The 27,709-nt window shown below is 44.3% G+C and overlaps 4 protein-coding genes across 4 annotated transcripts; 1 reads left to right on the forward strand and 3 right to left on the reverse strand.

Annotated features, from left to right (window-relative positions):
• Positions 1 to 653: 653 nt before the first annotated feature.
• Positions 654 to 1,607, reverse strand: LOC128712168 (J domain-containing protein CG6693). The gene is made up of 2 exons (XM_053807063.1): positions 1,514 to 1,607; positions 654 to 1,432 (listed from the first exon to the last, which is right to left on the reverse strand). The coding sequence occupies exons 1-2, from the start codon at positions 1,605 to 1,607 to the stop codon at positions 654 to 656; spliced, it is 873 nt and encodes a 290-aa protein (XP_053663038.1).
• Positions 1,608 to 2,615: 1,008 nt separating this feature from the next.
• LOC128715202 (uncharacterized) lies at positions 2,616 to 5,618 on the forward strand. Its single transcript, XM_053810085.1, has 2 exons — positions 2,616 to 3,905; positions 5,388 to 5,618. The coding sequence occupies exons 1-2, from the start codon at positions 2,616 to 2,618 to the stop codon at positions 5,616 to 5,618; spliced, it is 1,521 nt and encodes a 506-aa protein (XP_053666060.1).
• A 595-nt stretch (positions 5,619 to 6,213) lies between these two features.
• On the reverse strand, positions 6,214 to 12,052 carry LOC128710810 (scavenger receptor class B member 1). The gene is made up of 7 exons (XM_053805662.1): positions 11,977 to 12,052; positions 9,466 to 9,629; positions 9,133 to 9,384; positions 8,854 to 9,054; positions 8,382 to 8,781; positions 6,514 to 6,761; positions 6,214 to 6,417 (listed from the first exon to the last, which is right to left on the reverse strand). The coding sequence occupies exons 1-7, from the start codon at positions 12,050 to 12,052 to the stop codon at positions 6,214 to 6,216; spliced, it is 1,545 nt and encodes a 514-aa protein (XP_053661637.1).
• Positions 12,053 to 16,351: 4,299 nt separating this feature from the next.
• Positions 16,352 to 26,581, reverse strand: LOC128710808 (scavenger receptor class B member 1). The gene is made up of 7 exons (XM_053805661.1): positions 26,521 to 26,581; positions 19,732 to 19,984; positions 18,828 to 19,001; positions 18,466 to 18,658; positions 17,669 to 18,044; positions 16,820 to 16,941; positions 16,352 to 16,741 (listed from the first exon to the last, which is right to left on the reverse strand). The coding sequence occupies exons 1-7, from the start codon at positions 26,579 to 26,581 to the stop codon at positions 16,352 to 16,354; spliced, it is 1,569 nt and encodes a 522-aa protein (XP_053661636.1).
• Between the last annotated feature and the right edge of the window lie 1,128 nt (positions 26,582 to 27,709).

A 27,709-nucleotide genomic window follows, 5' to 3' on the forward strand; every position in this document is an offset into this window, starting at 1 on the left:
TTCCGGTGCACTGATTCCATGCGCGAAAGGTGACTCAACTCAACGATTACTGCTGATCAGAGTACAGACAACAGAATTGGCAGGAAGAGATATATGTAGGGTGTAAGAGATTCTTGAAACATGAAATATTTTCATGGACAAAAACGAAACAAACAATAAAACTAAATGAATATGTGACCATATGATACACTATTTTTATTTTGCTGATGACTTAACGATTGATACATTACCTATCTATAGAATGACACAACTGAGCTGAGCTCAAGCTGAGATGAAGTGATCATATGATGATCATATCATGTTCACGACATATGATCATCAGTAAGGCCAGGATAATGAATGGTCGATGACGGCGCTCGATCGTAAGGGTTTAGAAGTAATCCAAGATCGCTACAAACTTTTATGGAATGATATGTAGATAATTAATCATATACCTTTAGTATTTCCTGCTTTCCGTTTCTTTCATAAGCAATCTATTAAATCTTAGCAAGTACACGAAGTAGCATTGTGCTCGCTATCTCTTATTTATTTCCTTCGTATTCTATTACAGAATTTGGACACTACAGTAATTTGCTTAAATAGTTCCTGTCTTATAATTTTCAGAACAGGAAGTGAGAAATGTTCCTTAATGTTGGGTTAATAATGCTTAAGATCTACTTCGACGATCTGTTCTTCCTACCTACCGCTTGTTTCTTTTTCGTTGCCTTGGTTGACTTGGTTGACCGGCCAGCACTTTCGTCTCGTTTTCGCGGCTGTGTCTTTCGCTTTTTGGGCGGTTCTTCGTCAAGCTCGAATAGATCGTCAGCTTCGTCCTTACCGTTACCATACTTAGCTTCCAGCGAATCAATCAACGAACTGAATGCACTTTTTCGCTTGAGCGCAATTTGCTGCTCGAGTGATGCTGTGCTCTCTTGCTGTTGTTTGACCTCCTTCGCTATCTTTGCTTCGCGAGCGTATTTTTTGTGCCGCCGGTTGCGCTTATCCTTCGGTTCCTTGGTGAAGATTGCGTATTCCGGTACCTCTTTTTGATCGATCATTTCCTGCACGATTTCCGCGATGCGCGGTTCATCTTCGCACGTCATGAACGGGACAGTCTGCATCATGAAGTTAATGCAACCTTTTCCGCCGAGGTACGCACGCTTAATGTCGGTACGCTCCGTTTCGGAGCCGATGTAGCTTTTCTGATAGTTTTGAATGTCTTCCGTGGTGAGTGGTTTGAAAAATTGTTGCCACATATCCATCCAATTGGTGCTGGCATCGTCATCATCATCGACGACGCCTCGTTCGTCGTAGATAGCTCGCGAATCTTTGTCACTTAGAATGTTGTACAATTTGCTTAATACTTTAAATTTCTCGGTCGCCTCTTTTTTATCGCTTTCCGGCACACGGTCAGGGTGTGTTTGGAGTGATAGACGATAGTATGCTTTCTTGACTGCAGAAAAAAACGAAATTGATCAATGGAGTTAATTGCCGGCACACACAGGCTTGGTTTCGAACGGTTTTTGCTACTCACTCTCCTGTACCGATGCATTTTTCTCGACGCTAAACAACTCATAAATATTTCTCGTACCGTAGTACTTCTCACACACATCGAGCGTTCCGGACATTTTAGCGAATAGATATTAAGGATGTTGTTTGCAGAAATTTTGTGTAATTTTTACAGACACAAACAAACGAGAGCAGCGTTTCTGAGCAGATACCGGAGCTTTTATTTTGTCTGCAAATGAGCGGGAAAAATAAAAGAAACTTGACAACAAGGCGAAATTTCGCCACCAATTCAGTGTTGCCAACGCTCTGTTGCCAACTTCGAACGAACGATTATCCGTTTGATCATTTTTCAAGTGTAGTGTAGTGGTGGAAGTGTATATGAGCAAAATCGAGTGCAATGTTTTGTTGTTGTACTGAATGTATACGTATAAAAGCAATTCATGTGTAACCATCGCTTCGTTGTGAAGAGCACAACAGAACGCCGTGACCTACGCTTCATGCGGAAACGTTTTCGCCCTGACAGCTGTCAGCTTAGCTCGATTGCATCAGAAACGAAATCGACATTTTTCAGCACAAAATGGCGAATGAAAACAGCAAGGATCAGTATCGCAAGTGAAAAGTACGCCAAAAACCACAGTTAATAATGGAAATACCCGCCAAAAACATAGTGTCCGACGAAAAGTTTTGCATCTGGAAAGGGTGTATATTGAATAGTGTAACCTCCAATCGTCAACCTTCGGATTATTGGCAGTTTCAACATCATTGTCCCAGAGCTGGTGGTGTAGTCGTCGCTGGTATTGGTGCGACCGAACAAAAGAATCAGTGCTTAAGCCCCAGTGCTTTCTCGACGTCTGCGTCGAACAACGGGCACCCCGTTCTACGCATAATTACGCCAATGTTGTTGATGTTGCACGCAACGATGATGACTAATGACGCACGTTTGGACTGTAATATCGTAACTGTGTAACAAGCGGAATAGTAGAAGTAATATTTCCACCATTTCGATTTGCAATTTGCCAATCGTTGCTGTGAAAATTTTCTGTACATAGAAATTGGTTGCTCTGCCAGACGGTGTAAAAAATAGTAGTACGTAGCACCTAACTGTGTAAATATTCATGCCGTGCGCAATGCTCTCCGAACGCAAACAATGTTACTGTCATCCGTCGTCTGAGGATAATCGCAACACGGGTCCAACCATGGCGGAAGTGGAATTTTGTGAATGGTCAAAACAACATCCGCAGCACACGGATCACCTGGCAGATGTCAGCGAACAGCTGGCTGACCTTAAAATGTTTGATCCCACGGAATCGCCCACTGCTCGCAAGCGCCCAAGTTTCGTCGGCTCCGTAATCAGTGTGTTTAGCAACTGGATCAACATACCCACCCGTTACGGAACCAAACCCGTCGTCGTGCAAACTTCCGAAAAAGATCAACATGTTGAGAAACCGTTCATCCCTTCGACACCCTGCATACCGATATTCGAAACGAACAAGATGGGCAAGAGTCAGCTGACGGTACCGTTGGACTACGGTTGCACGGTCGACGATATTGCCATGACCCCGGCAGGCGTTTACGTGGAGGAACTGGCGCACAGTGAACAAAGCGCCCTGCGTCCGCGGCGTGTTCGCAAGCGACGAAAGGAACCATCCAAAGCGAACCAACATACGCACGTGGGCAGTGACGCCAGTGGCAAAGGCTGTGGTAAAAATCGAAAGGACAAAAAACGTCACGCACTGCGAAGAGACATACTGAACGATAATCTGGCCCTATCGATCGACGATTGCAGCTACGGTTATGATTACCGGGAGGGCGGGATGCCGATGCGCACTGCAATGGATGTACAATCGTTGTCTCAACGATGCCTATCGGCAGGTTTCAGTCCCGCATCGACTGGCAGTGTGGGAAGCTTCCAAGATGCGTTGCAAGACATTGGTCCGGAGGAAAGTTTGCTTCCTCGTGCGTCTTCCGACAACGTGCGAGCTGTCCCGGTTGCGCCCTGCAATCCACAACAAATCCACCCTGCCAAAGAAACGCCCCTACCGGACACGGGGAGCACGATCACCGATCGGGAGAAAGAAAAATGTGATATTGATGCTAACCGTGCAGAGTTTGTAGTGTTAACGGAATTCGACGTGTTCACGACACCATCGGCCAGCCCCGCTCGACGTCCGCGTCCTCGTAACCTATGCATGGCTATCAGCTACGTGTGGCGCGGTGATAAGGGCGAGGAAGATGATCAGAGTGATTACACTAGCGATGACCTTACGGAGGACGACGGTGAAGATGGCAATAGTTTGGATGGATCCGATGGGTTTGAATATGATGTTGACGATGATGACGACAGTGTCGTGTTCCGTGAGGATTACGACGACCTGAACGATGATTCTAACTCATCGTCTGGATTCGAGGAGAAGAAGGTACGTGTTTGTTTTATATTTTTAATAACAGATCTGGTTTTTGCCGACTTAATGCCAATTAATCACCTTATCAGAACACTTTGAAGAAATATAACATAATTCAATCGACGGGTTTAAATGTTTTTTTTTGTTTATTATGAAAAAGTAATTACATTTTGCGTGTGCGTTTTTAATTTTGTTGTTGTTGCATTTTAGCATTTTAGCGTTATTGCGGAAGGTCAATGATCACCGCTATTTGTGGATTGTTGACACGATTGTGCGATGGTGACTAACGTTGTGTGTACATTTACAGCTGATCTTTCGTCATTCATGAATCAGCATTCTTTCGGAAATTCCATCTCCCCCACCTCCTTCCTTCGGACTTCGGTCTGGTACATACCTTCGGATCGACGGTAGATTAGCTGTAACTGATGCAATGTTGAAAAATGAGTGTCGTAAATTACATGTTTTAAATTTCGCTACTATCGCTATTTGCGGTAATAATGGTTTGTATATTATTTAAATTTTTCATCCCTTTTTTATGATTCATATCATCATTTCACGGTTCAGAGCATTCAAACCATAAGTGATGGTTTACATGTTGACTTTGACATGTTTGTACAGCGATCATTTGTTCAAGATCAAGAACAGATACGCAACGAAGAAGCTGTCCGACGAGGAAAACGAGCATGCTCGTTCTTTTGCCTATTTGGGTCACTTGCAAAGCAAAATTGCTTTTTTTATTAATGTTTTTGTAAATATATAGAAGGAGAAATCGGTAAACGAAAATCATCGACGACATTGTGATTTGGATGTATTTATTGTAGAGTGATAAAATAGATCATATAGAGTGGCGAAATACAGCAACTATCATGGACCTAGTTCTTAATTTATTTGAGTATGTAAATACAACAATATTACAGGGTTTTACAATAGATAGGATATGGCGAGCCCAGCTTGCTGAATCGCGCAAGTGAATAATGTAAACGGCGAGAAAATTGATAGTTAACTGTCAATTAGTTTACTGAAGTGCAAAAACTGCATATTGAATAGCGTGCACAATTTAGTGAATGCCAAATCGGCCTGTCTATTTATGTGTAGGAGGTTTCAAGAGTTGAGTTATAAAATGAATTCTATCATTGATTACACTTGATAAAAAACTATTCACAATGATTTATTGTTAATAAACATAATTTCTGTACATCAATTGTTAACAATTTTGTAAAATTTTGTCATATCTCTTAACTCTGAAATTGTCTTAACTCTTGAATCCACCCGTACGTAAACAGACTGATCGAATAGAGGTTCATTTAATTTTTGACACGTGATTCCATATCCAGTTTTTGCAATTCAGTAAGTTAATTGAAAGTTTACTACCAATAAATCTTCCCACCGTTTATCTTATTCGCTTGCGCGATTTTAGCAAGTTGTGCTCACCATGTCCTATCTATTGTAAAACCCTGTAATCAAATTCGTAACGTCTCGCATTCGTCTCATTCACAGGTGCGCTTCAACTTGAAACCGGTGGTGCACGTCATGCGAGCCTGGGACTTTGCCTACCGTCAGGCACGCAAAGGGGATTGGGAGATGGCAGCGCGAGACAGTGAGCGATTCCGGAAGCGAATCACAGACCTAGAACCGGTGCTAGGACCAGCACTACAGCCAGCGTTACGTGATAAAATTTATGCCGAACGGTTTAGCGGGCAGGAACATACGCGCAAGATCTTAAATTAAATGTGAATTATAGCAGCAGTTCTGTTCTATCGTTAGGCATTGGCTTTGTATATTTTCATATCTGTATAGTGTTTTTTCTTTTGCTTTTACCACCATCTTGTTGTTACCCGCGTGTCCCGTATAGCAAGATACTCCGCACACATACCCAAAAACAAAGCGTTTAGAAAGTAGGGGGGTTTAATAAATAAGTGAAGCTTGCATTGTATTTATATGTTATCGAAATTTTGCTTTAATTTAACACACAACACATATTAAACGCCCCCCAATTTTTTGTGTAGATATTGCAAAAAATGAAAACCATTCACACACTGTGGGAAACAGAAAATTATAGATTATGTTAAGCTGACTTTAGATTGTTGATAATTTTAAAGAGCCTTTGCAAAAATTATGAAATAAAAGATAAAGAAGGGAATTCCGAATGAAGAATAATCAAAATTATATAGCAAAACTGGTACGTTCGTTACAAGCTTTATATTTATCAGGTTCTAACGATTGATTTATCACAAAACGGATGGCACACGATGAAGATGACCGGTGAAGTGTTATGGGCTTTATTACAACGGGCGCACGCAGGTCTACTGTTGTACGTTGCGTGCTAGAGACTGGTCAGGTTCGGTTTTGTACACTTTGTAGGCGTTATTTTGCGTTGCATTTTGTAGCGTGCTGCCTCGCGGAACGCAACTGCCAGCAGTAGTATAAAGGCGAGGTACAGCACGTATGGCATGTATGGTTCGACGTCCCGTATTACGTAGAAAGCTTGCAGTGTCCGCACGATGTACGATGGTAGCTCTTTCTGATGCTGCATTTAGGAAAAAAAAACCCCGATAAAAAGGAAGAAAAAGCATTAAGTTCTGCGTGGGAAGGCAACCAACTTAGAATAGAGAGTCACCCGTACATATTCGATCCAGAACAACGGTATGATCATGTTACTGAAGCGTCTGATTTCGGGCGAATAGCCGGTAAGCTCCGGTATGGCCAGATTCGTCTGGGTACGGGCACACTGATCCAACGGTATGCCGAAGGATGGATCGACAATCGTGTAGCTTTGCTGTTCTTCCCGGTTTGGTTTCATGCCCGTTATCTTATGTGCGTTGGAGAAATTGCGCGCATAAAAGTGTGGACTGGTGGCGACAATGGGAACATCTGGAAGGAGTAGAAATAGAAGATCAGTTTATAGAGACTAAAGTGTAGACTAACTTAATTGATTTCTTCTCACTTTTCTGTATGGTGTGAACTTATTTGCGCAATAAGTTAAACCTAAACAGAACGTGTCACGACAGAACGTTTTATTTTTGTGGAGCTTTAAGTATCGATCCACCGTTCGCTGAGTATAGGAAGTCCCAATGGCAAAGACAATGTATGGCTAGCGATAACGAAACCACTGCGTTACTGCGGCATGCAAGAATCAGACCAATCATCATTTGCTGACATTGACACTCTTTTGTGTTAAGCATAATGATCCTTGTTTAGCTCAGATCGTAGACGTGTCGTGCAGCTAAGAGCAAACACAGCAAAAAATTCGCTAGCTCTTTCCAACTACAGAGCCCCCCTTATACCGTCCCAGTTAGACGCAACAAAACACAACTTTTACGCTCGACTGTGGTTGATAATTACTGAGCGCTGGGGCACTTGGTTGACTTTAACCAAACAAACCTCTCATCACCCCCCCACCCCGAAAGCTTAGTGGCGGCCCCCCCAGCTTTAGGGAAGGAGAATTGGTTTTCTTTTGGTTGAACGAACAAACCCCCCTGGTGTGTGCCTAACCTTGCTCTACATTACCTAAAATTTAATATACTTCAGCGTGTTTGAGCATGAAATTGATAGTTAAAATGGGTGATAAATTTCTCTACCGTTACATACTGCACATATTTGTGCATTGTGCATGCTACTGTGTGGAGACATTTGAAGTATTGGTCATCTGTGGGTGTGGGATTTCCACAACTTTTGGTTGGGTTTAACATTAAATAAGTGATTTAACTTACTGTCCTATTTATAAGCATTAGATTAGAATGTTTATCGTGATTTCTTTTACGATTTGATTTAACAACTTAACGTAGTAGTAGTACTGCCTTGTGAAAGGTTCTACCTAGAGCCTCAACATTGGCTTGAGAATGTCAGAATTACCTTTGTGGTGTTATATAAAAACAATATTCTATCTCAAAGAGGTGGTAGCGAAGTATCCTTCGAGCGAAAATCCAATAACTTTAACAATCTTACTATCATATTATTGCAGTTGAACGAATATTAGGATACTATTGCATTTTCTGGTATAGTTAGTGTTCTAAGATGCCCACTACTTCCCTGGGCGGCCATGCTTTTGCAGTCGGAGGATTTCTAATTAGGCTCTGAGGAGTTTCACTGATCAGCGGCTCCAGAACAAGCTAATCTAATGTATTAGTCAAAAATCACTGACAAATATGAGTAGTTTGTCAAAGTGATCTTCCAGATCGGTTCAGTGTGATACCCAAAGCAATGCTATGTATTCTTCTTCATAATCATGTTATCTCAAACAAAATGAAGCATCCCGTCTTGGTGGTCTTGGTGATGGCATAGACAAACCTACAACATTAATTTCAATTCAATATCCCTCTAGTTTTCACGTATTCCTTGAATCTTGAATTTAAAGAAACTTAATCCTCCTTGTACTTCTGTGATTATACAGAAGTCATAACGACAAACAGCTGATCAACCTCTATTCACTGTCCGTAAATCTCTCTCAACTTCACCGAAATCATGATGAAATATCTCTATGGATTAACTCACCATGTGAACATTTGGATGTGTCCGTCATTCCATCCTCAAGCAAACCGTACTGCCCTTTATAGCAGTCGGCCGTACTGTTCGGCAAACGATCGTACGAATCATCCGGCAGTGAGTACTTGTACCCCGTCAGGGGACCTTTCTGTACCCGACGCTCAAAGTACAGTGGCACTGCGCGGCAGAGCGTTTTGCGCCAGTAGACCAGCACCGAGTGTTCGTTCAGGTTTTGCGGATAAGTCGCACCTTCGGAGGAGTTCTGGATCGAAGCGAAACAGTCACCTTTGGCGAGACTGAAGCCTGGCACCGTAGGTTCATACTCGTACGTGTTCATCATGAAAAACTGCTCGTCGCCGTAGTGTTTCCCGTGCCGCACGTTTACATGGTCCTCGTTATCTTCGTACATCTGTGGATGGTTGTTGAAAGATAAATTAGAGCAGGAATTGCCAGGACGGGAGGGGTGAGAACAGTGCCGTACCGTTTTTAACACGCCAACATTTTCGGAGGGCACCATGCTCGGGACGAACTTTCTGACCTTGTTCAGAAACGGTGGTCTCGTATCCCACAAGTAGTCGTAGATTGTCATGCGGCTGAAGACGGTATCGTCGGACATGGTGATCATAAAATTGAGCGTACGCTTGACTAAGTAAGGTGCATCCTCCATTCTAGCGGCAACACCCTTTTGAAGGACAATAGAAAACCCCTGCATGATCAGTAAATGGAGGGAAAACAGCAAGAGTTTCCCAACCACACCTACCAGCACGGAAATGTTCGGCACGATGATAGTTTTGTTCAGTATGCCCGGGACATTGCGGTCGGGCAGAAACACCAACCGTCTCCTGGTGACGTACGACATGGTGGAGTTGTGCGCGTGAAACGTAATGTTTTCGTGCTCCAGTGTTTCACGGTACACGATCGGGACCACTTCGCTCAGCATTAGCTGATCGTCTGTCCCATCCATCCAGCGGTCGGAGTTGGTAACGTTGAAGATGAATATTCGACACGTAACCTACGAACGACACATGCAGGGATCACACGGGTGATGGTTAACAGGCAGGTTCAACAAATGCGATGAATGTTCTCAACGTACCAGTACGTCGTCGGTGTCTTTCCACCATTGGAAGTATGGCATAATTTGTCGCATCGTTAGACGATCTTCTAGTATCAGCTGGGTTGGTTTATAGATGTGGAAGAACAGTCCCATTGTGAAGCATAAAATAGATAGTGTGGTAGTGGTGCATATGATACATAGTGCTGGAAGAAATATGCGTTTGTTAATGTACATTTATTATTTTACATGAAAAAAATGCATGTAGCGTATAAATAAGGCTACTGCTACCACCAAGGAGTTGGACTAGCTTGTCTACTCTTCAACCTAGCGATAGAGAGGGCCCTCCGGGACTTGGAGGTGGATACTTTGGGGACCATCTTCTATAAGTCAATTCAGATCCTGGCATACGATGATGACACAGACATCATTGGTTTACGGCTCGTCTTCTTAGCGGATGCTTACCAAAAGATTGAGTAGGCGGCGGGAAACCCTCGTTTTGGAGATTAACGAGACAAAAACCTAGTTGATAGTGACATCACCAGTGGCCCTGCTAACAACTTACGCAAGGGTAAGTAATCGCACCTTCAAATTCATCTATCTTTGATCAGCTCTGACAACAAGATTGACGCTGTGACTGCTCCTACTGGTCTTTTGCTACACTCTGAGGAAACTTCTTTACTCAAAACACCTGTCAATGGGTACTCGTTTCAGTACGTCTCTGAGACATGGACTTTGTACAAAACTGACGAAATCCACTTAGCAGCGTGTGTGTAGAAGGACAATGGATGAGCCACTAAAATGACAAGCTCCGCGAGCTTTACGGTGAACTCACTGTCATACAGCGGATTAGACTCGCCAGACTCCGGTGAGCTGGTCACGTCATGAGAATGACACCGGACAACCCAGCCCGTAAAGTCCTTTAAGGTCGTCCACAGAGGACAGAGGAAGCGTGATAGGCCCAAATTGAGATGGAGTGATGGCGTTGATGCATTCACCAGAAAGGTCGGGATAATAGATGGGCAGACGAAGGCACTCGACCGTGAGCGGTTTAGACACCTGCAGCAGACTTAAGAGAGCTCAAAGAACTTTAACATAAAGACTGACCACAAAGTACAATACCAACACCATAATTAGCTTATTAGAAATCACTCACACTCCCGACTAATCGTACTCTGAAGTTCTGTCTATTGAAATAAAACATACTGAACATCTTTTAATAGAGATCCATACGCACATCTAAGTCTATGCTAGTCTATAGTCTAGTCTATTGGATCCACATCCTAACTCTATTTAAATTCCACAACTACCTAAGAGAATGAAGAAATACTTCAACCAAAATCGAGCTCTTAAAAACATACTCTATGAAGTACCTTCAGCTTTTAAGAATTGTTTTTGAACAAAGTCATCGAAGATCATTACTGTCTAGTTGTATTAATGTTGAGGTATGATACTGTACTACTTTTAAGTAAAGATACGTTGAAGATTGCAGCATAAATTAAGCATCAGTCGCTCGTGAACTATTTTAAGCCAATAATGTTGTTGCAGGTCTTTATGCAAAGTGGAATATATTTGATTCCCATCGTATCGTCGATTATCAACTCAATGGCGTGTCGTTGCATGGAGTACAGCACTGTACGGAGGTCCTACCATTCGCTATATTTTAGTACATTTTTTAGTACACCGAGCGTCTTAGTAAAACTTACACAGCCGCTGGCAGTTGTTTACGCTAATGGATGGAGCATTATTCATTAGCAGAGAAAAGCACCACTCCATGTATCCTGAACTGATAAGCTCGTTAGTTAGCCACGTTAGATGATTGATCGGTACGAAAACAGTGATTATGTTTCGTACGCAGAAAAACTTTCATCGATACACAGCTATCGAGAGGAGGGCTAATAGAAAAAAAACCACACAAACATGCACTGTATCTGCTGTAATATATGCAGCTGTACTGCAAGTGTAATCAATAGCCGGCTTGCGGTAATGTACGGCCGATGCGATTCCCTCATATTGATCAGCATAAACAATAACGTGCGCTGTACGCGAAGGTCATGTACGCATCGCGCAAGAGATAAGCGCACGCTGTAGCAGGGTGTGTGGTGCATTGTGATTCCTTGTTAACCATGTGGGCAAAAGCAGCGTTCTCGGTGTGTTCAATCTCACCCATTACCATGTGCCTACAGGCCATTAATAGCAAAGCGCCATGAATGATTATGTGTTGGTACGGACGAAAAATGTGACTTTAACTTATTAAATGTTTGTAGATGGATTGCGACTCAAACACGAATCAGCAATCTCAAAATGTAAACGATTTCCTATTGGTATTTGCCTTTACATTCCTTACACGTTGGTTGTTTAGGGCAGAAGATTGCCGAACGCTTATCACTTACTCATTCGCAGCTTAGACTACGACGGAATTCTATTTTATTTTCTAGTTAGAAATAATCGGACACCGGAACAGTAATCAAAGGAGGTTTTGCGCTTTACTTTCATCTCCAACTGTACAACGGGCATTTGCTAGACAGCTGTCAGGCGTTACGATTCCTTTACCTTTTGCGTTTCCATGGTTTCTTCGGGCGGGAAGCGATACCGGATTTTGTTTCGTTTTCAGTAACTTCACATCCATCGTTTGGCGGTTAATTCCATAAATTGTATAGACGCTTCACTACTGCACCACAAAAGAGCTACGGCGAATGTGTTCTAACGAACTTCCAGTGACTGTTGGAATAAGATTAGTAGTTCAATCGGATGTCCACTACCAGATCGCGATTCTTTTAACGCCACCACCGTATCAACAGGCTGCCAGCACTGGACTGGTCGGCATCCCGCGCGGGTACGATTAAAAACGCCCAAAATAACGCCACAACTATCGTCATATTCACCGCTTATCAATCCTGTTTTAGTGATGCCGACTCGTTACTCCACCCGATCATCGCGCCGGACCGGGGGGGGCGTGCTGGTGTGCGTGGTTTTGTTGATTGTTTTGCTGGCCCGGCTGGCAGCGGCAGCACTTCGTACCGCCGAGGCATTGATACGGACAGCAATACTGGGTGTGCATTATTTGCAAATGTCGTGATGTGAAGTGACGCCAAGTCGATCGGTGGAGTTCGTCAAAGCTGGCAAGATTGTTTTTCGGAATGGTTTTGCATGTTTCCTCCATACCGTTGGGTCCTGTATTTGGTATGCTGTTGGTGCAACCGGTGCTGCCGATTCCGGTTGTTATGACTTTGGGGCATAGATAGCGCAGCGAATCAATAGAGTTATCACACCCGAAAAGTGTGAAGATACGGACGAAGATAGTGCGCCCCGGGGCTAAAAGCACCCATAATCAGAACCGCGTGGCCCTACGCATTTCTCCCTCCCCCGGTTCGGTATTGTGTTGTTGCGTAAGCCTTCGTGTGCACCATTATGCTCTAGATTCGCCATCGCAAATGCCATTGATATTGAACCCTCTTCGTGGTGCGTGGTGCAAAATTTAGCACACACAGATTATTGGCGCATAATGAATCGGGTACGGAGCGAACCGAACCGACAGTATCGATGACACGTAACTGGGACGTCATGCTATTCGAGCAGTGTTATCAGGCCGCCGTGCCGTGATGATGGGATTGGTGGTTGTAGTTTGTGAGTTTTTTTAAATATTTCTACCAGGACTAGTTCATGGGCAGTGATCGCTGCAAACGTTGTGCTGCTGATTGGTAAACAAAACGAGGCGGCAAAAGGGAAACGCATCGCAGTAGTGGTTAATTTCTAGTAACATGTGCTAGCGCTATGGAAGGAGAACTCGAAGATGTTCTGTTCAAAAAGGACGACCCCTCCAAATTGCTACAACTCGAGGAATTAAAGGAACAGGAAGACGGTCTTACTACAGTCTGAGGCAAGTTCTCCACTCAGGTGTTTACCTGTCACGACGAAAGAAGCTGGGACTATAAAGAAGCTATATAGTTCTACTACTATCATACGCTTCTGAGATATGGACTTTGTCCAAACCTGAAGACACCCTATTAGTCGCGTTTGAGACGAAGATGCTCAGAAGGATTTTTGGCTCCGTATATGTGTGGAAAGGACAATGGAGAAGCCGCTATAATTACTGTCTTACAACGATTAAGACTCTCCCGGCTCCGGTTGGCTGGTCATGTCATGAGAATGACACCGGACGACCCAGCCCGTAAAGTCCTTTTAGGTCGTCCATAGAGGACGGAGTGATGGAGTTGATGCGTCCGCCTGAAAGGCCGAGATAATGGATTAATAGACGAAGACGCTCCACCACGAGCGGTTTAGAGGACTCCTGAAAACGAACTAAGCGGTACGGATGTTGAAGATCGGAAAGAGATCCAAATGCATCCGTTTGAAGGATCGGTTGTGTAAGTTGGCTGCGTACTTCGCTCTTGTTTAGCCTGATTGAAGAAAAGTGGTTGAAAAGGGATTGCATATGTCAAGGGACCGACCGTCCGTAGACATGTTTGTCGTCAGCAGTAACGTCCTTTGCCAAAAGTCCCTGCTGATTGTGGAATTGAATAGCCAAAGTCTCAATTCTTAAGTCCTTGCGCGAAGGTGCGGAAGCACCTCATGCAGCGCTGAAGTTCTGGAATCTAGAGAATTATTACAGTTGATCGATATTATCATCAATTCCGTTATTGAGTATGCTGCACGACTGCTGCAGACACTTCCAAGACCATTACGGAGCATGTTTTAGGGTTTGTCCGTAGAATCGGTAGCTTTAACATACAAGAACTCCGGTGCAGATCTAAATGGTATTGACTAATTTTGATAAACATTGAAGAGTATATTGACTATATTGAAGCGAATATTTATATGAAGAACAGGCCATAATACCTTCTACCGGCGAAAAGACAAACACGTCTAGTACGCTGAAAGACATCTGAAGCTGACAATCAGTAGACGATATCATCGGCTTATGCGAGAAGACTAACCTTGAAGAACGCAGACTTGAGCTCTGGAGGAATTATTTTATTGGACTATCAATTCTCGTTGGGACTTTTCAGTTGGAGTTCGAGAGTTAGTTAGGAATTCTTCAATATTTAGCCATGGTTAATCGTTCAGATGCTCGGATATCTTTCTCAGATTCGTTGCTTCGCCTTACCGTATGATCTGGCAGTGCATCGTCCAGCTAACTTTCTCATTCGGAAACAGTCAAAACCAAGCGTAAAACGTTACTGTTGTCTTCGTTTTATTTCTGTCCACTTTGTTTCCGTTCGTACAAACGTTACAGTGTCACCGTGCGGGGTTTCCGTACCGCGCTACCGTTCCCAGACCGTTTCCGGTCCCACAAAACCGGTGCGTACAATGGTATTTCGCCTTTCCAATTGAGTCGTCGCTAATCATTCCTAAACTATTTCGATACAATGTGTACCCATCACTCACGCTTCGAAGCGATCCTCATCTCGAATGTCACGGGTGCTGTTGCCTGCCTGTTATAGTCTTACATTTAATGTGTATGTTTTTTGTTGCTGTTGTTGTTGTTCCATATGATGTTCTACTCAAACCATTCCCGTACTGTGTGTTTGTGATTTGTTTGCTTCTTTTTTGTGTGTGTGTGTTGGTTTTGTTTATGAATTACATGTTATCCCCACCGGACCTTAGCCACCGTACTATTTATACACTTACGAGCTAATACATATTACATTTTACAGTACACACACAGCGGTGTGTGTAAAGGGTTTGTAAAAGGGACGCTTTGCCACATTGCAAAAGAGAGTGCGTACAGCAAAGATCGTACATTTACACGTTTGGCAACTGGAAAGCACGACGCCAACTGCGTTCCGATAGTGCCTTTTGCCCCGGGGAACAATTGTTGGCGCGCGGTTGGAACAGATAACAAAGCACATCTGCTTGTGATGGCGCACGATTTGCTAACGTTACATCTCATTGTTTGCGAAATTCGTTTCGATCTGACCCATGACGTGGCGATTGCCGTAACGCACAAATTTTGAGTTGCCATTTTTAAAAAAACAAAAAACCTTTCACTCACCGTCGGTTCTGTAAATTGAGCAAATGGTGTGCGGTGTATGAAATGGAACGGGATGGTTGCCAGTGTGTGCTGCACCGTTCCGCTAGGTGTACGTTTGTTTGTTAAGTAGTAAACTCATTGCCCATAACCCTAAGACACATACACCATCCGTTAACAATAGTTGTATAGTGGCCGACTTGGAAGTGGGCCGCTTCCGGTCAGGCCCCGCGTATCCGTGTATGGCCGCCGGCCATCAACCCGAACGGCGGCTTATGTATCTCAGCATCAAGTATTCCCCATTTTGTTTTTTTGTTTGTTTTTGTATAAATCACATAAAATTACTTTCGGAAGGTATTGGTATAATATTGGTTGTAAATAAACCCTTCCCCGCTAAACCCTACGCTTGGCGTTATTCGATAACAGATTCCGTTTCGGGCGTCTTTTTTTGTTTTGTAGACATTCGTTCGTTGTTTTTGCGCTTGCCCGCTCATCATTCTTGGCAAAATGTTTTGGCCATTGCTTGTACACCAACAGGCAAAGGTGGGGTTGGTAGATTGAAGGAAGGATCGTACCGCACACCGCTGGATTTTGGGACCGCATTATGTCCCATTCTGTCACATTCAACTGTCACTGATCCACTACTTGTGCTAGTGTGTCAAGTGGTACTGTACGACAGCGACAGCTTCAACCTTTTGCCCCGCATGATCGCGCATAACACACATTTCTTAAGGTTTTTCTTTTCTTTTGCTTCTTCACTTTCCTCGGAATGGCTTTCAGGCTTTACAGGATCCGTACGGGTTTGTCCCGATACAGGATGAGTCTCTTCATGGGGTTTGTTTTTGTTTTGTTTTTATGCTATACAACCAGCGCTATCACCATCATCGTGTGGCTTGCGGTGTGCCCACGAAGAAGTTGCAACCGACCGACCGTGCTGCTCCCAAGCAAGCCCAACCCCTAGTTGCTCTTGCTGTTCATCCCATTGTCCAGCTTGGCCTTCTTTTTCGCCTGATCGACAGACGCGGTGGCTAGGTAGTTCGAACCCTCCAGGTGCAGCGTACTCTGGCGGTGCGACTTTCGCACGAGACAGATCACGGCGACGACGAACAGGAAACCGCCGAGCCCGAACAGTGCGATCGTCAGTATGAACTTGGCCCGGGGCGGTATGTTCGTTGCCACCTTCATAAGGTCCAGTATCTCGTCCGGCAGTGAATCGATGCCCTCCTCGAACCACAGGATGGGGAAGACGATGTCCGGGAAGTTGGCGACCTGTTTGATGTCCACCACCTGGCTGACGGCAAGGTTGATCTGGATGCGGGCCCGTGCCCTCAGTGCCGTGCCCATGTCCTATCGTGTTGGAGATTCGTGATACGGAAGCGATTATTGGTTTGCAGCCGATCGTAGAGGTTTTTTTTAGGTACTTACGGGTTGCACATCGATGAACAGCTGGTGCTTGTCTTTTTCGGGCGGCGAAATGCCCTCCACTGCCGTCCGTAGCGTTTGGTCAGCCATGTAGAAATGCGGAAAACTGAGCAAAATCGGCGAGTCTGGTAAGGCAAGGAATAGGTAAGGTTAGGTATCGTCACGTACAAGGGGGATGTAATTTAGCGGGCTTACATAAGTATAATATATGTAATTTAATTAATTTGTCTCAATGATCAAACGCTGGCCACTATTCGTGGTTTGGGAATAAAGCGTGCACTTCGTTACTCGATTTCTCAACCTATTCGCCATGATTTACATCCAATGGAACATATTTTCAAAGCATTTACTCCATGCTGTGGTGGTCAACAGTAATGTTTATGCATAGCTCAATTTAAATCTAAATTAATCAATTCAACTTATTTAAAATTTAATTAGTTGATCATTTTATCTAGTAAATGTTATAGTACTTCCCAAATTATCTTCGAATATTCTTTAAATAAAGAGACCTTCCTTAGTTTGTTCGGGTAGGGTTCGTCTCTTATCGCTCTTAAAGTCTTTCCGAATTACTATTGCCTACTTTTAGGCGGATATGAATATATCACTTGTGACACAGTTTATAAAGGGCTTATCTCGAATTTGTCCATAAAATCAAATATCTAAAAGGAATTATTGACATTTCTCTACTAATATCGATTATAATGATGGAATCAAGATTCGGAATGGCAGTAATATTGCAAATTCCCTAAACAGAAATAGTGACCTGCGTACTAGAAAGACATCTTCATTAAAAAAACAACGATTTCTACTCACAAAACAAATAAACAAAAATCGGTTGTAATGAATACGTACCATACTGGCAGAGAGACACATTGAACAGACCGTGCGGTGCACACGGCGGACCGGCCGGACAGTAGCACATGTTGTTCGGGTTCTTCTCCACCGAGGCAAACACATCCGGGGACGGTGTAAACCGGTACCCCTTGACGCCACCCCGCACGGTCACTTCCTTCTCGAAGCTGAGCGGCAACAGCCGGCACAGGTCCTTCTCGTACACGTGGAGTGTGGAATTTTTGGTGATGCGCGGTGGGAAGATCGAACCGTCCGTACCGTTCAGCCGGTTACACTGCTCCGACAGCCAGTGGGTTTGATGCGAACGGCCATTATACTTGTCGATGATGCCGTACTGGTTGATATCGTCCACACCGGTCCAAACAGTCACAGTGTCCTTGGGTAGAAAAATGGAAGCGAAATGTGTAAAATTTTAATCACCGATTACCATTAATTAGAGATCAAACGAGTTCCTCCTCTGCATTCTAGAGCGAATTCTTGCCACATTTCCCAACACATTTCTACGGGGCCGGGAATGCGGAAATGAAGTGTTTGCTATGTCCACAAATGTCAACCGATTGACGTCAGGGTATCGAGTAGCACTTCACAACGAGCGGCCATACCAGCGGGGGCTTTGGGGTTTTTGTAAAATGTCACGTTGCTAATGCGCCAAGTACGTGTCTTGAAGCAGCAACCCTCCAGACTATTGATACACGCTCGCTGCCATGCAACGTTTGCACGATCTATTATGAAGATGTCACACGCAGTGCTTACGATCGCGCTCGATCGTATTTACAACCGCGACCGGGTTGACTCACCCGCGAGGTGCTGTTTTTGCCGTACATCAGACCGAACTCTTCGTACGGTAGCTTCTGCTCCTTCGGCACCACGTCCTTCGCCAGCTTGAGCAGCGGATCTTCGTAGCCCCACAGCAGCTGACCGACCGACACCTCGACGAACGGTTTTATCTTCAGGATGTCCATAATGCTCGCCATCGCCAGTCGTAGAAACCTGTTTCCACGGGGCGAAAAAAAAAAAAAAACACACACACCAAAATAGATGCGTCGCAATCGGGCCGCGCATTAGTTAACACGTGGAGCAATCGGCATCCCATTGCCGGGGTGGGGGCGGGTGGGATGTTTGCCTTCGGTCACATTCGCATTGCTCGTCGTTTGCTTACCGTGCGGCATGTTTACTCTGCGACGTGGCGCTCAGCATCGGTATGTTCGGTACGATGACTACATCATCCTCCAGCCCGCCGGACAGGTCCTCGTTGAAGATGTACACCCGCTTCTGGTTGTAGCTGATGGTGCCGTTCGGGTTTTCTTTAATGTTGACCTTTTCCCATGTTTGACTGCAGGGAAAGAGTGTGAAAACGTCAAGCCAGACGGCAAGATTAACATACGTATCTAACTTTAAACAGCCAATCGGTGCGTGAATTCCTGGAAAGATTAACCTGTAGCTGTGATAGGCAGGTCGAAAATTTAATTCCTCTCGATAAACACTAACCATTGACGTGCGGTGCGACCTTGAGTCTATGCTAATTATAATCCAGGTTTCGCAAAAACCATGCGTGCAAAAAAAAAAAAAACCATTTGATAATGATCAGTAACAGTGGGCAAATTGGGCAGGAAATTTCAACACAAAAAAAATCGACCTGCTTTTATGACGATTTGGTCTAAGGTTTTATCAAGCGTCCATTATCGCTTGGCAATTAGGAATGTATACGGTGGCACATATGCTAACGCTGCTAGGCAGTAGCGTTCAGGTGTTCAAGGTGAACATTAAACATTAAACCACCGTCCACAAATCCACGGTGAATCATTGTGGCAAGTCGAAAAGCAAAAAAACACCATACACCACCAGGCTCGTAACACTCACTTTAACCTTCAGGTGGAGTTGCCTGCGGAGTTATCTAACAACAGACCATAAAGCAGCTGAACTATAAACGCTTCTTACCGTTCTCAGGTGCCCGCTTGGTGATATCAAAACTTGGGATGGCCGGTAAGTGTTTGCCACCCCACAACCCCTCACCCCACCCCACTAAACAGTGCTTGAAGTTTGAAGTTTTTTCTCTAACTTACACGTAAACGTATGGTCCAAGTTCATCCAGTATGGGTTTGGTGCCGTTGTTCAGGAACTCGTCCGCGTTCGTGACATTGTAGACGAAGATGCGGATGATCGGTTCGACCGGCGGCCGGGACCACCAGCCGAACGATTGTCCGCCCACCCTCAGCGCCACCTGGTGATCGATGATCGTTCTGATAAAGGCCGTGAATCCGAATGTGACTAGAACGCCAAGCACCAGCAGGCTTAGCGCGAATGCTATCACGAACCCTGTTTGGTGGAAGAAATACCGAAGTAGAAGGTAATTGTAAAGACTGGCTTAGTAGCAACAGATAGCTTGGAGGTTGGTAATGTTTTTATTGGAGAATCCTTCAACGAGCGAATATGTTTTGCAAAATTAAGTCTCAATAGCTCGCTGCGTGCCGTTGGCGATCATGTAACTGATCGGCACACCAAGAGCGAGGGAGCGTCGCCATTGATGTCAGAACGTTGATTTATCGGCTGTCTCTAACGCCTGACCGACCGGTGATAAGTTGTCGAGCTGGTTGGCCTAGCCGAACGGACAGCGGAAGGTCAAGATCATGCCGGCGGTGAGGCCAACGCTAAGGGCAACTAGGTCTCGCACGAACCAGCAAATGCAAATGCATTCATCCGCAATAGCAAATATATATATCGCTGGATGTGCATCTCCTTGGTGGAGTTGGTCGCTTTCGTCGGCTGAAATGTGCACCTTGTGGTGGCGAAGGTGATAGCGCCTCGGCTTGCAGGCCGTGGCGGGTTAACGAGACGACCCATTTGCGAACCGTGCCGGGCCATGGTGTTGCATGCGTGCGGATGACCTAACCGGTGAGCGCGTCGGACATCTGCCGCGGGGTTTGTGATGCAACGCTGCTTACGGCGCAACGCTGCACGCGCCGCCGAATGCACGGCGTGTCCCTCATTCCACCTGAAAATTTGCTTTACGGTTCGCAAATGACCCAAAGCCGCGTCGGCCGACAGGGCCCAGGTTGGGGCGGGTGCATGTGAAAAGTTGAGAAAAATTCCCACCCAAAACTGATTTGGACGGTCGGTGCGCCGCTGCGTGGCCACGGGTAATGAGATGAGGCCCCTCGGAGTATGCTACGCGAAGCGCTGGTAACAAACTTCTGCTCGGTTTATGCATTGTTTTATGACCGAGCTGGCAAAGGTAATACCGCCCTCCTTACGGCGGGAGGGTATGTTGTGTGTTTTTTTTTTGTTTTGTGGGAAAAACGACCCACAAACCGAAACGATAGCTCACCTAAGCCGGGTGGCGCAATCCGGCCCGTTTGTTTTGGCCCGGTAACTGAGCGCATGTACCGCCGGTGGGCTGTAATTTTTTTTTCTTGGTTTCAGTTTCATTTTCTGCTCCGTTTCGAACTTTTCCTATGCCTCTGCCGCACACGGGCGGCGGGGTTTGGGCCGTGGTTTCGAGAGTGTCCTTACATTGTCGTACCATTGACAAAACGCACTGTGCAATGTGCGCGCGGTTTAGTGCAGCCAGATGTGTGTCACTAGCGGTTGAGGTGGTGTTGAACCGTCATAAACCGGTTGCCTTTTCGAGAGCTTTGTTTTTCAACAGGGAAAAAGGGAAAACAGTCACGTTGAGTGGACGTTAATCTCTTCAGCTTTGGGAAAAGTTGAGCTCACAGTGTCGTCTAAAAACCAGTTTTTTGTTGGGAGTTTTTTATTTCAAACGATTGAAGGTAATGTGTTTTAATCCACGTCTCGAACGATAATCCTTCAAGACAAGATCAATGTTAAGGGAAGAATATTGTCTATCACTTTAGCCATTTTGAATGATTTGTAAAGAGTAAAACTCATTTTTGTATACTTGTTTCACTTAAACTTGAGTTAAAGTTTAAGCTTGAACTATTGAACCTATTAAAAGTCGCTTTTTAGGAGCTTGGCCAATGAAGACTTCAATTCAATTCAATGTGCTATAAATTTATGGGAAACTTCAAGCTTACAACGAAAAGACTGTCTGATGACTGTATTTTATTACACAAAAAGACCGAAGTTTAATCCTAAACTCCATTTTAAATCCTTCTTTTTGAGTGCTTGATTCATGAAAGGAATGATATTGTCTACTTGCTTCCCTTGTTAATTCTAAAACTTTGCCTTAAACTAGACTCTTTCACAGCTTGATTAATATAAAAGAACAAGAAAAACGAATTTTTGTAGAATTAAAGTGATGTTTTAGGATAAAATTCCATATCCAAAGCAGTATTTTGACAATTTGAGAGATAAAATTGAGCTTAAACTCCGTCTAAAATCGGCTTAAAGTGTAAAAAGCAAAAAAAATCTTAAATTGCATATGATGTCTTTTAAAAAATAGAGATTAAATTCCTTAAAACACCACTCTAGCTAGTCTTTTTCAGAACTTTATTATTAAAGAGGAGAGTTCATACGTTTCTCGGCTTCCTTTACTGAAACTTCAAGGGGAATTTAAGCTTAAATTGCTTCTAAAACCACTCTTTTCAATAGCAATAACTATTAGCAGTAGAGTTAGAATGACTTTTCTCCCTGTAATCGTCAAAGGGACTTTAAGCTCCAACTTCACCTTATGTCAAACTGTTCAAGAACAGAATTTTGATCTTACGTTTCCAAACACACCAAGAAAAACGCCAAATGAATGAAAACGTTACAGTTTGAAACAAGGAAATCCGCCTAATCGCACATGCAACGCCCAATTGCCTAATTCACCTTCTTTGCCACCCTTTACCAGGCTACCACTGCATAACATTAATTTTCGATTAAAAGGCCACTGATCGGTCGGCTTACGGGTGTGCTTCATTAATGGCACACGATGTATTTATGGTCCGCGAACGATGCTTAACGGGCTGATCGTTCTAGCCCAAATGTGGCTGCGCATAATTGAACCATCCCGTTTCGTACTGTTCGTACCACACTTTCGCGTAACCGAAGGTTTACTAAACAACAGAAAAAAAAGCCTTTTCCCCCCCTCGTAGCTTAATGTAGCTTGTCGCACCATTAGACCTCCAGAAAGACCGACCCGTGTACAGAGAGTGTAACGACGCCACTATCATTAGCACTCTTGACTGACTGTTCCTTGTCTCGAGCCCCTACATTCCGCTCTCGCGCCGCCTGCTAATTGATATCGCGTCCGACGGTGACCCTGAGATGGCCATCAAAATTATCCTTCAAATGCCACCGCACTAAACCGTCCGACATGGACATCAAGGGGGTTGAAAGTCCCGTGTCAGAATACACACACACACAAAGTCACACTGTTCCGTGGTTTCACAAACACACCACCACAAACACACACACAAAAAAAAAAACCCCAAGAGGGCATAAAAGATGGGCAAATTAAACCGGATGAAGCGGTCAGCGCTCACTAGCCCGTTTGGGCGGCCATCGTAGAACCTGAAGATGAGATTTCCTCCCTCTCCCCCACCCCATCAATTCGATCTGCCCCTTGCCTCAGCGCCGTTTGTTTCTCCACTGTTCGATCTCCGATTTCTTAATTGCCTGCGCAAACGGGTCTTTGACCTCAAACGCGTCCGCGCGTTCTAAGGTGCATCTTTGTGTGGCCTTAAGATGGCCGCCTCAAGCAGGAAATGGCGCTCACGAGCCGCAAAACCTGGTTCGTATTAACATGCAAATTTCACGCACGATATTCACCCGGTGAACGGTCCGTAGGGCAGATTAGATACAATTTAACGCCATTGGAAAAAGATGCTGTTGTTTGAGCCGTTTTTTTTGTATTTTATCGCGTATTTTAATACCGAGCTGCTCTTCGTGTGGTCAAAATGGCGTATTAACTAAAGTTCATCTCAGCGCGTCGTAGTAGGCTTAGTTGGAAACAATTCAAAAACTTTCAGCCAAGTGCTGACATGATTTGTACTGAAATTCTCCAACCCAAATCGAAACAATTGCACAACAGTGCAATCGGTGTGGTTATGTTTCACAGTGTACCACATTTTCACACTTTCGTTTCCGCCGTTACTACGCGGGATTTAAGCAAACTCTCTATTTTCACTACAGCGAGATTTTGGTTTTTTTCCACTTTGATCAAGTGAAAATTGATGAAAATTTCCCCTTTATTTCCATTCGGTTTATTAAACATTTCTTGCACGTTGCCTTCAATATGCCAAAGAAAACTTTATCTTATTAATAAAAAAAAAACAAAACGAGGCGCGTTTTGTTAAACATCCCATGGAAAAATATCCAAACTGACCGCTTTCGGTTAGGAAGGGTTTTTTTTCCTGTTTAATCTGTTGCTGTTTATCTTAAGCAGCAGTGAAGGCAGTTTTTTTAATTTAAATAGTTTGTGTTACAACATAACACAATTATTTTTCATCTCATGATCCATTTTCTCACCGTCCGAACCCCGGTTTGGCCATCTCCGTCTCCGCCATTGATTGCTTTCCCACCGTGAGAATGGTCGGGCCCCGGACTCGTCGGTGCTTAATTTTCTCAGGACGGAATCGTCTTATTTTTAAAAGCGGGCTTTTGATGGTGTGGCCCTGCACCATCGTGTTGCTGTCCACAACAACATAAAAAAACCGTCCAAACCGCATGCCAGCGGAGGGATGTGTCGCCTTGAGCTTCCGAAAAGGTGTACCAAAAAACCTTAGTGCGATTTGAACGTTTGCTGCGGTTATGCGCATATGGACGGAGGATGACATTTCGGGGTTACTTGGCAACATTTGTTTCCTTTTCTCTGTGTGTGTGTGTGTTTTACAACCAAAAGGCACACGCGCGCCCGTTTTTATGTGTGCCATATATTTGCTTTCTTTGTGCCAGTCTCGCGCCCGACAACAAGGCGTTTTGCGCATGTTGGCAAGTCCGCGTCACCGAACCTGCGCCCGTGCAAAGTTTGCCCTTACGCAATGGCAATTTCTTTCCATTGAAACCGACGAGAGCGGCCCGAGCACCAATACTACGGTGCGTCGTACGGCCGGGGAATGAGGAACCGGATTCATTACGTATGGCTTAAGCACCCCGCGGACGCCAGGCCACCAACGCCAGGCCAAGGAACCAACCTACGCCTGCAGGTGGACGCGTACGGATGCAACGGTGTATCGTGGAATATGATCAATGGGCACCAATACTGACGCGGTAGCAGTGGTCGGTCCACGCTGGAACAGGGAGTGGACATTTCGGGGGGAAATAGTTGAAGAAAATGTTTTTGTAAAATTAACTAAAAGAACGCCAAAGTTTCTTCTCAAGCAATGGAAACATAGTTGAGCTTTGAGCTCATTTCAATTCAACTTCATTAAAGATGAATAAATATAAAAAAGTGGAGTATTTAAAACCTTAGTAATGTTATGTGAACTAAATTTGTAAACAATTTGTATTTTTCAAGTATTTTTCACTGTCAACGAAAAAGGTTTAATTTTAAAGAAGCTTAAACTTAAAGAAGACAAGGAATAATGAAACACGCTGTAGTATTTGGTGCATAATTTAGTGGAACAACGATGATTTTAGCTTATTTTTTATAAAACAATACATTCCTCACCTCTGTCAATCGAGAGTTGTAAAGCTTGGAAAAAGTTTTACTAGAATTTATAAATATTTCTAAAACATTGGAAAGAACAAGTTGATTTCAAGTATTATTAGACAAATTGGGATTCGTTTTGCATTAAGTTATTCCCAATTCGATATATTTATCTATGGGCAAGGCTTTATCATACTTCGAATGAAGATTGCCACAGTAAGGACTGGGACTTTATGTGGCACAAAAATGAAATAAAAAGCATAAAAATGTGTAGAACAAGTAGTGGTTCTGCAAATCTTTTGGATTTAGTGTTCATCGAAAGCATAGACAGCATGAATTTGAAGGTAAATTTAAGTTCTTTCCAATTTCGTTATAGCTCTTCAGTTTAAGAAGATGCAAGATGTACGATGATTACGTCTAAGCAAACATGTTAACTGACCGAAGATATATAATGTTGATTCAGAAATCATAACGTTTTCTGTTTTGTTAATATAATTAACAATTTAAGTAAATCCTCTATTATTGAAATTATGGTATATTTATATTTGGAAAGGTCGCAAAAGGTTAACTATTTATTTAAATCTCCTCTATTTAATCGTGAACCATACAAGACTTTTAGATATGGCGTCAGCTATACTAAATTTTACGAATTTTGTTTTTGCAGTAAGAGTAAATAGTAGCAAGTAGTAATACATAATAATCAGAAGTTGTAACACTTTCTCAAATGTCCACATGCTAATTCAGCGCTCTCCCACCGTGCGATCGATACACGAACCGCACACCAATAGACAAGGAATAGGCCACACTCACTGCTACGATCACGGAGCGGCGCCATGCAGATTTCCTCGCGTCTTGGCAAATTCAACCACCCCGGACCGAGTTGGTCAGGTGAGTGGCTACCTGAGCTGCGGTGAAGGGATCGCATCGCAGAGGAAACAGAAAGTAACGCAAAGAGAAAGAACGAATGAAAGCTTTGCGAAGAATTGGAGAAATTGAAGCACATAAATCTTTGGCTCCGTTCCGTCCCAAAGCCTAACGCACCGTCAGAGCACTTAGTCCTAGGTGAAGAATGTTACAAACCGGATGATAAACCAGTTCATTATCGCGCTAATGCGTCGATAAGGAACAATCACACGATACGCACACTTGCAAACCCCTTTAAATGACATCTCGAATCGGGCAGAGCACACACGTTTGCACGGAAAGTGAAATACTTTCACCGCGTTTGCCTGTAAACCCTTGCATGATCGATACGCCCACAGTGCAACCGGCGGGAGGGTATTGGTTGGAACTTGTCGAAACAACAGCACTGCATACTTACACCACTTTCGAAGAAAAGCGCTGGACAGTTTAGCACATAACCGATTACTTCTGCCGTACATTGCTTTGCTTTGTGTTTTCTGTTGCGCTGCTGGCGGTTGGCCCCCACCCGCTCTGGCTACGAGGTGTGGTTGAGATGCTGGACGCACGTACCAGATTTACCTAACTAACGTTACACACGGTGAAGAAATGAAGAAAACAAAGATCCCCCGGGGGTCGTGAAAGGAAGGGAAAGCGGGCACTGTTCGCGGGGTTTGTGTTTTTCGTTGTTGTTTTTTGTTTTGCTTTTGTTGCATCCCAAGGTGATCGATTTCTTTCACTCCATTCGGCCGCGGAATGGAATGTTAAAATGGATCTTCTGGGTGCTTTTGCGTGAACGTTTTATGCCATCCTATGCCAAACCATTGGTTCCACTCGCTGTCCATTATGCACTACACTCTCCGGTTTGGGTTTTGTTTTGTTTACACACGGTTTTGTTGGTTTCGTTGTTGCTGCTGTTGCCACGGACACGATCTCCGTTCACCGCTCTCCGACTGTCGGTGTCCGACTGGACAACGCACGCACCCGTACGACCTTGCCCGCATGTCCGGTTTTGGTTTTTGGGGGATTTATTTTGATTTCGCCGTTTACCTTTGGCCCCCCCGTGCAGCTGTGCAGCTTGTGAAATTAATAACTTCGCGACAAAATGGCTCCCCATAACGATCACTTCAAATAATATTCCCCAACAACTCCCCCCGACAAGATCGGATTCGATTTCAATTGGATTGCATTAAAGATGCTAAAAATAATAAAACCAAACAAGATCAATATTAGGTACATCCAAGGGTTGACGGCCATTTTATCTCACGGCCGACCGGTGCGGTGCGTTCGGTGGAGGATCGCCACGAGGTTCGCCTTGTTCGTACGGTCCTCGCACTGCTCGCAGGCAGCCCGGGCCCCGGAAAAGCGATACCCTTCTCCGAGGGAAACCAGTTCTCGCACACGATAACTGCCATCCGAACCGGGCCGAGTGGCCGTGCGGTTTCGCAACGCTCTTGGTGGTGTTTGTTTATGCTTGCGACACAACCGACCACCAGTAGAACGCGGAAGCGCAACCACAGTTTTCGTGGACGATTGGACCGAAGGTCGTCGAAAAGTTGGTTCGCGCTTGCAGGCTCTTTGTTTTAGCGGATTTGTTTACCAATGTTGTC

This window comes from Anopheles marshallii, chromosome 3 (genome assembly GCF_943734725.1).
Source record: "Anopheles marshallii chromosome 3, idAnoMarsDA_429_01, whole genome shotgun sequence".
In the NCBI taxonomy this organism is placed as follows: domain Eukaryota; kingdom Metazoa; phylum Arthropoda; class Insecta; order Diptera; family Culicidae; genus Anopheles; species Anopheles marshallii.

Excerpts from the sequence above, each read along its gene's own strand:
- LOC128712168 (XM_053807063.1), bottom strand. The coding sequence starts at position 1,607 with ATGTCCGGAACGCTCGATGTGTGTGAGAAGTACTACGGTACGAGAAAT. Across the intron at positions 1,433-1,513 it reads AAATGCATCGGTACAGGAGA|TCAAGAAAGCATACTATCGT; the intron begins GTGAGTAGCAAA and ends TTTTTTCTGCAG.
- LOC128710808 (XM_053805661.1), bottom strand. The coding sequence starts at position 26,581 with ATGTACGGCAGAAGTAATCGGTTATGTGCTAAACTGTCCAGCGCTTTT. Across the intron at positions 18,045-18,465 it reads GCAAAAACAGCACCTCGCGG|GACACTGTGACTGTTTGGAC; the intron begins GTGAGTCAACCC and ends TTTCTACCCAAG. Across the intron at positions 16,942-17,668 it reads TGTGTCTCTCTGCCAGTATG|ACTCGCCGATTTTGCTCAGT; the intron begins GTACGTATTCAT and ends TTGCCTTACCAG.
- LOC128715202 (XM_053810085.1), top strand. The coding sequence starts at position 2,616 with ATGCTCTCCGAACGCAAACAATGTTACTGTCATCCGTCGTCTGAGGAT. Across the intron at positions 3,906-5,387 it reads CTGGATTCGAGGAGAAGAAG|GTGCGCTTCAACTTGAAACC; the intron begins GTACGTGTTTGT and ends TCTCATTCACAG.
- LOC128710810 (XM_053805662.1), bottom strand. The coding sequence starts at position 12,052 with ATGGATGTGAAGTTACTGAAAACGAAACAAAATCCGGTATCGCTTCCC. Across the intron at positions 6,762-8,381 it reads CACATCCAAATGTTCACATG|ATGTTCCCATTGTCGCCACC; the intron begins GTGAGTTAATCC and ends TACTCCTTCCAG. Across the intron at positions 6,418-6,513 it reads CGTTGTTCTGGATCGAATAT|CATCAGAAAGAGCTACCATC; the intron begins GTACGGGTGACT and ends TCCTAAATGCAG.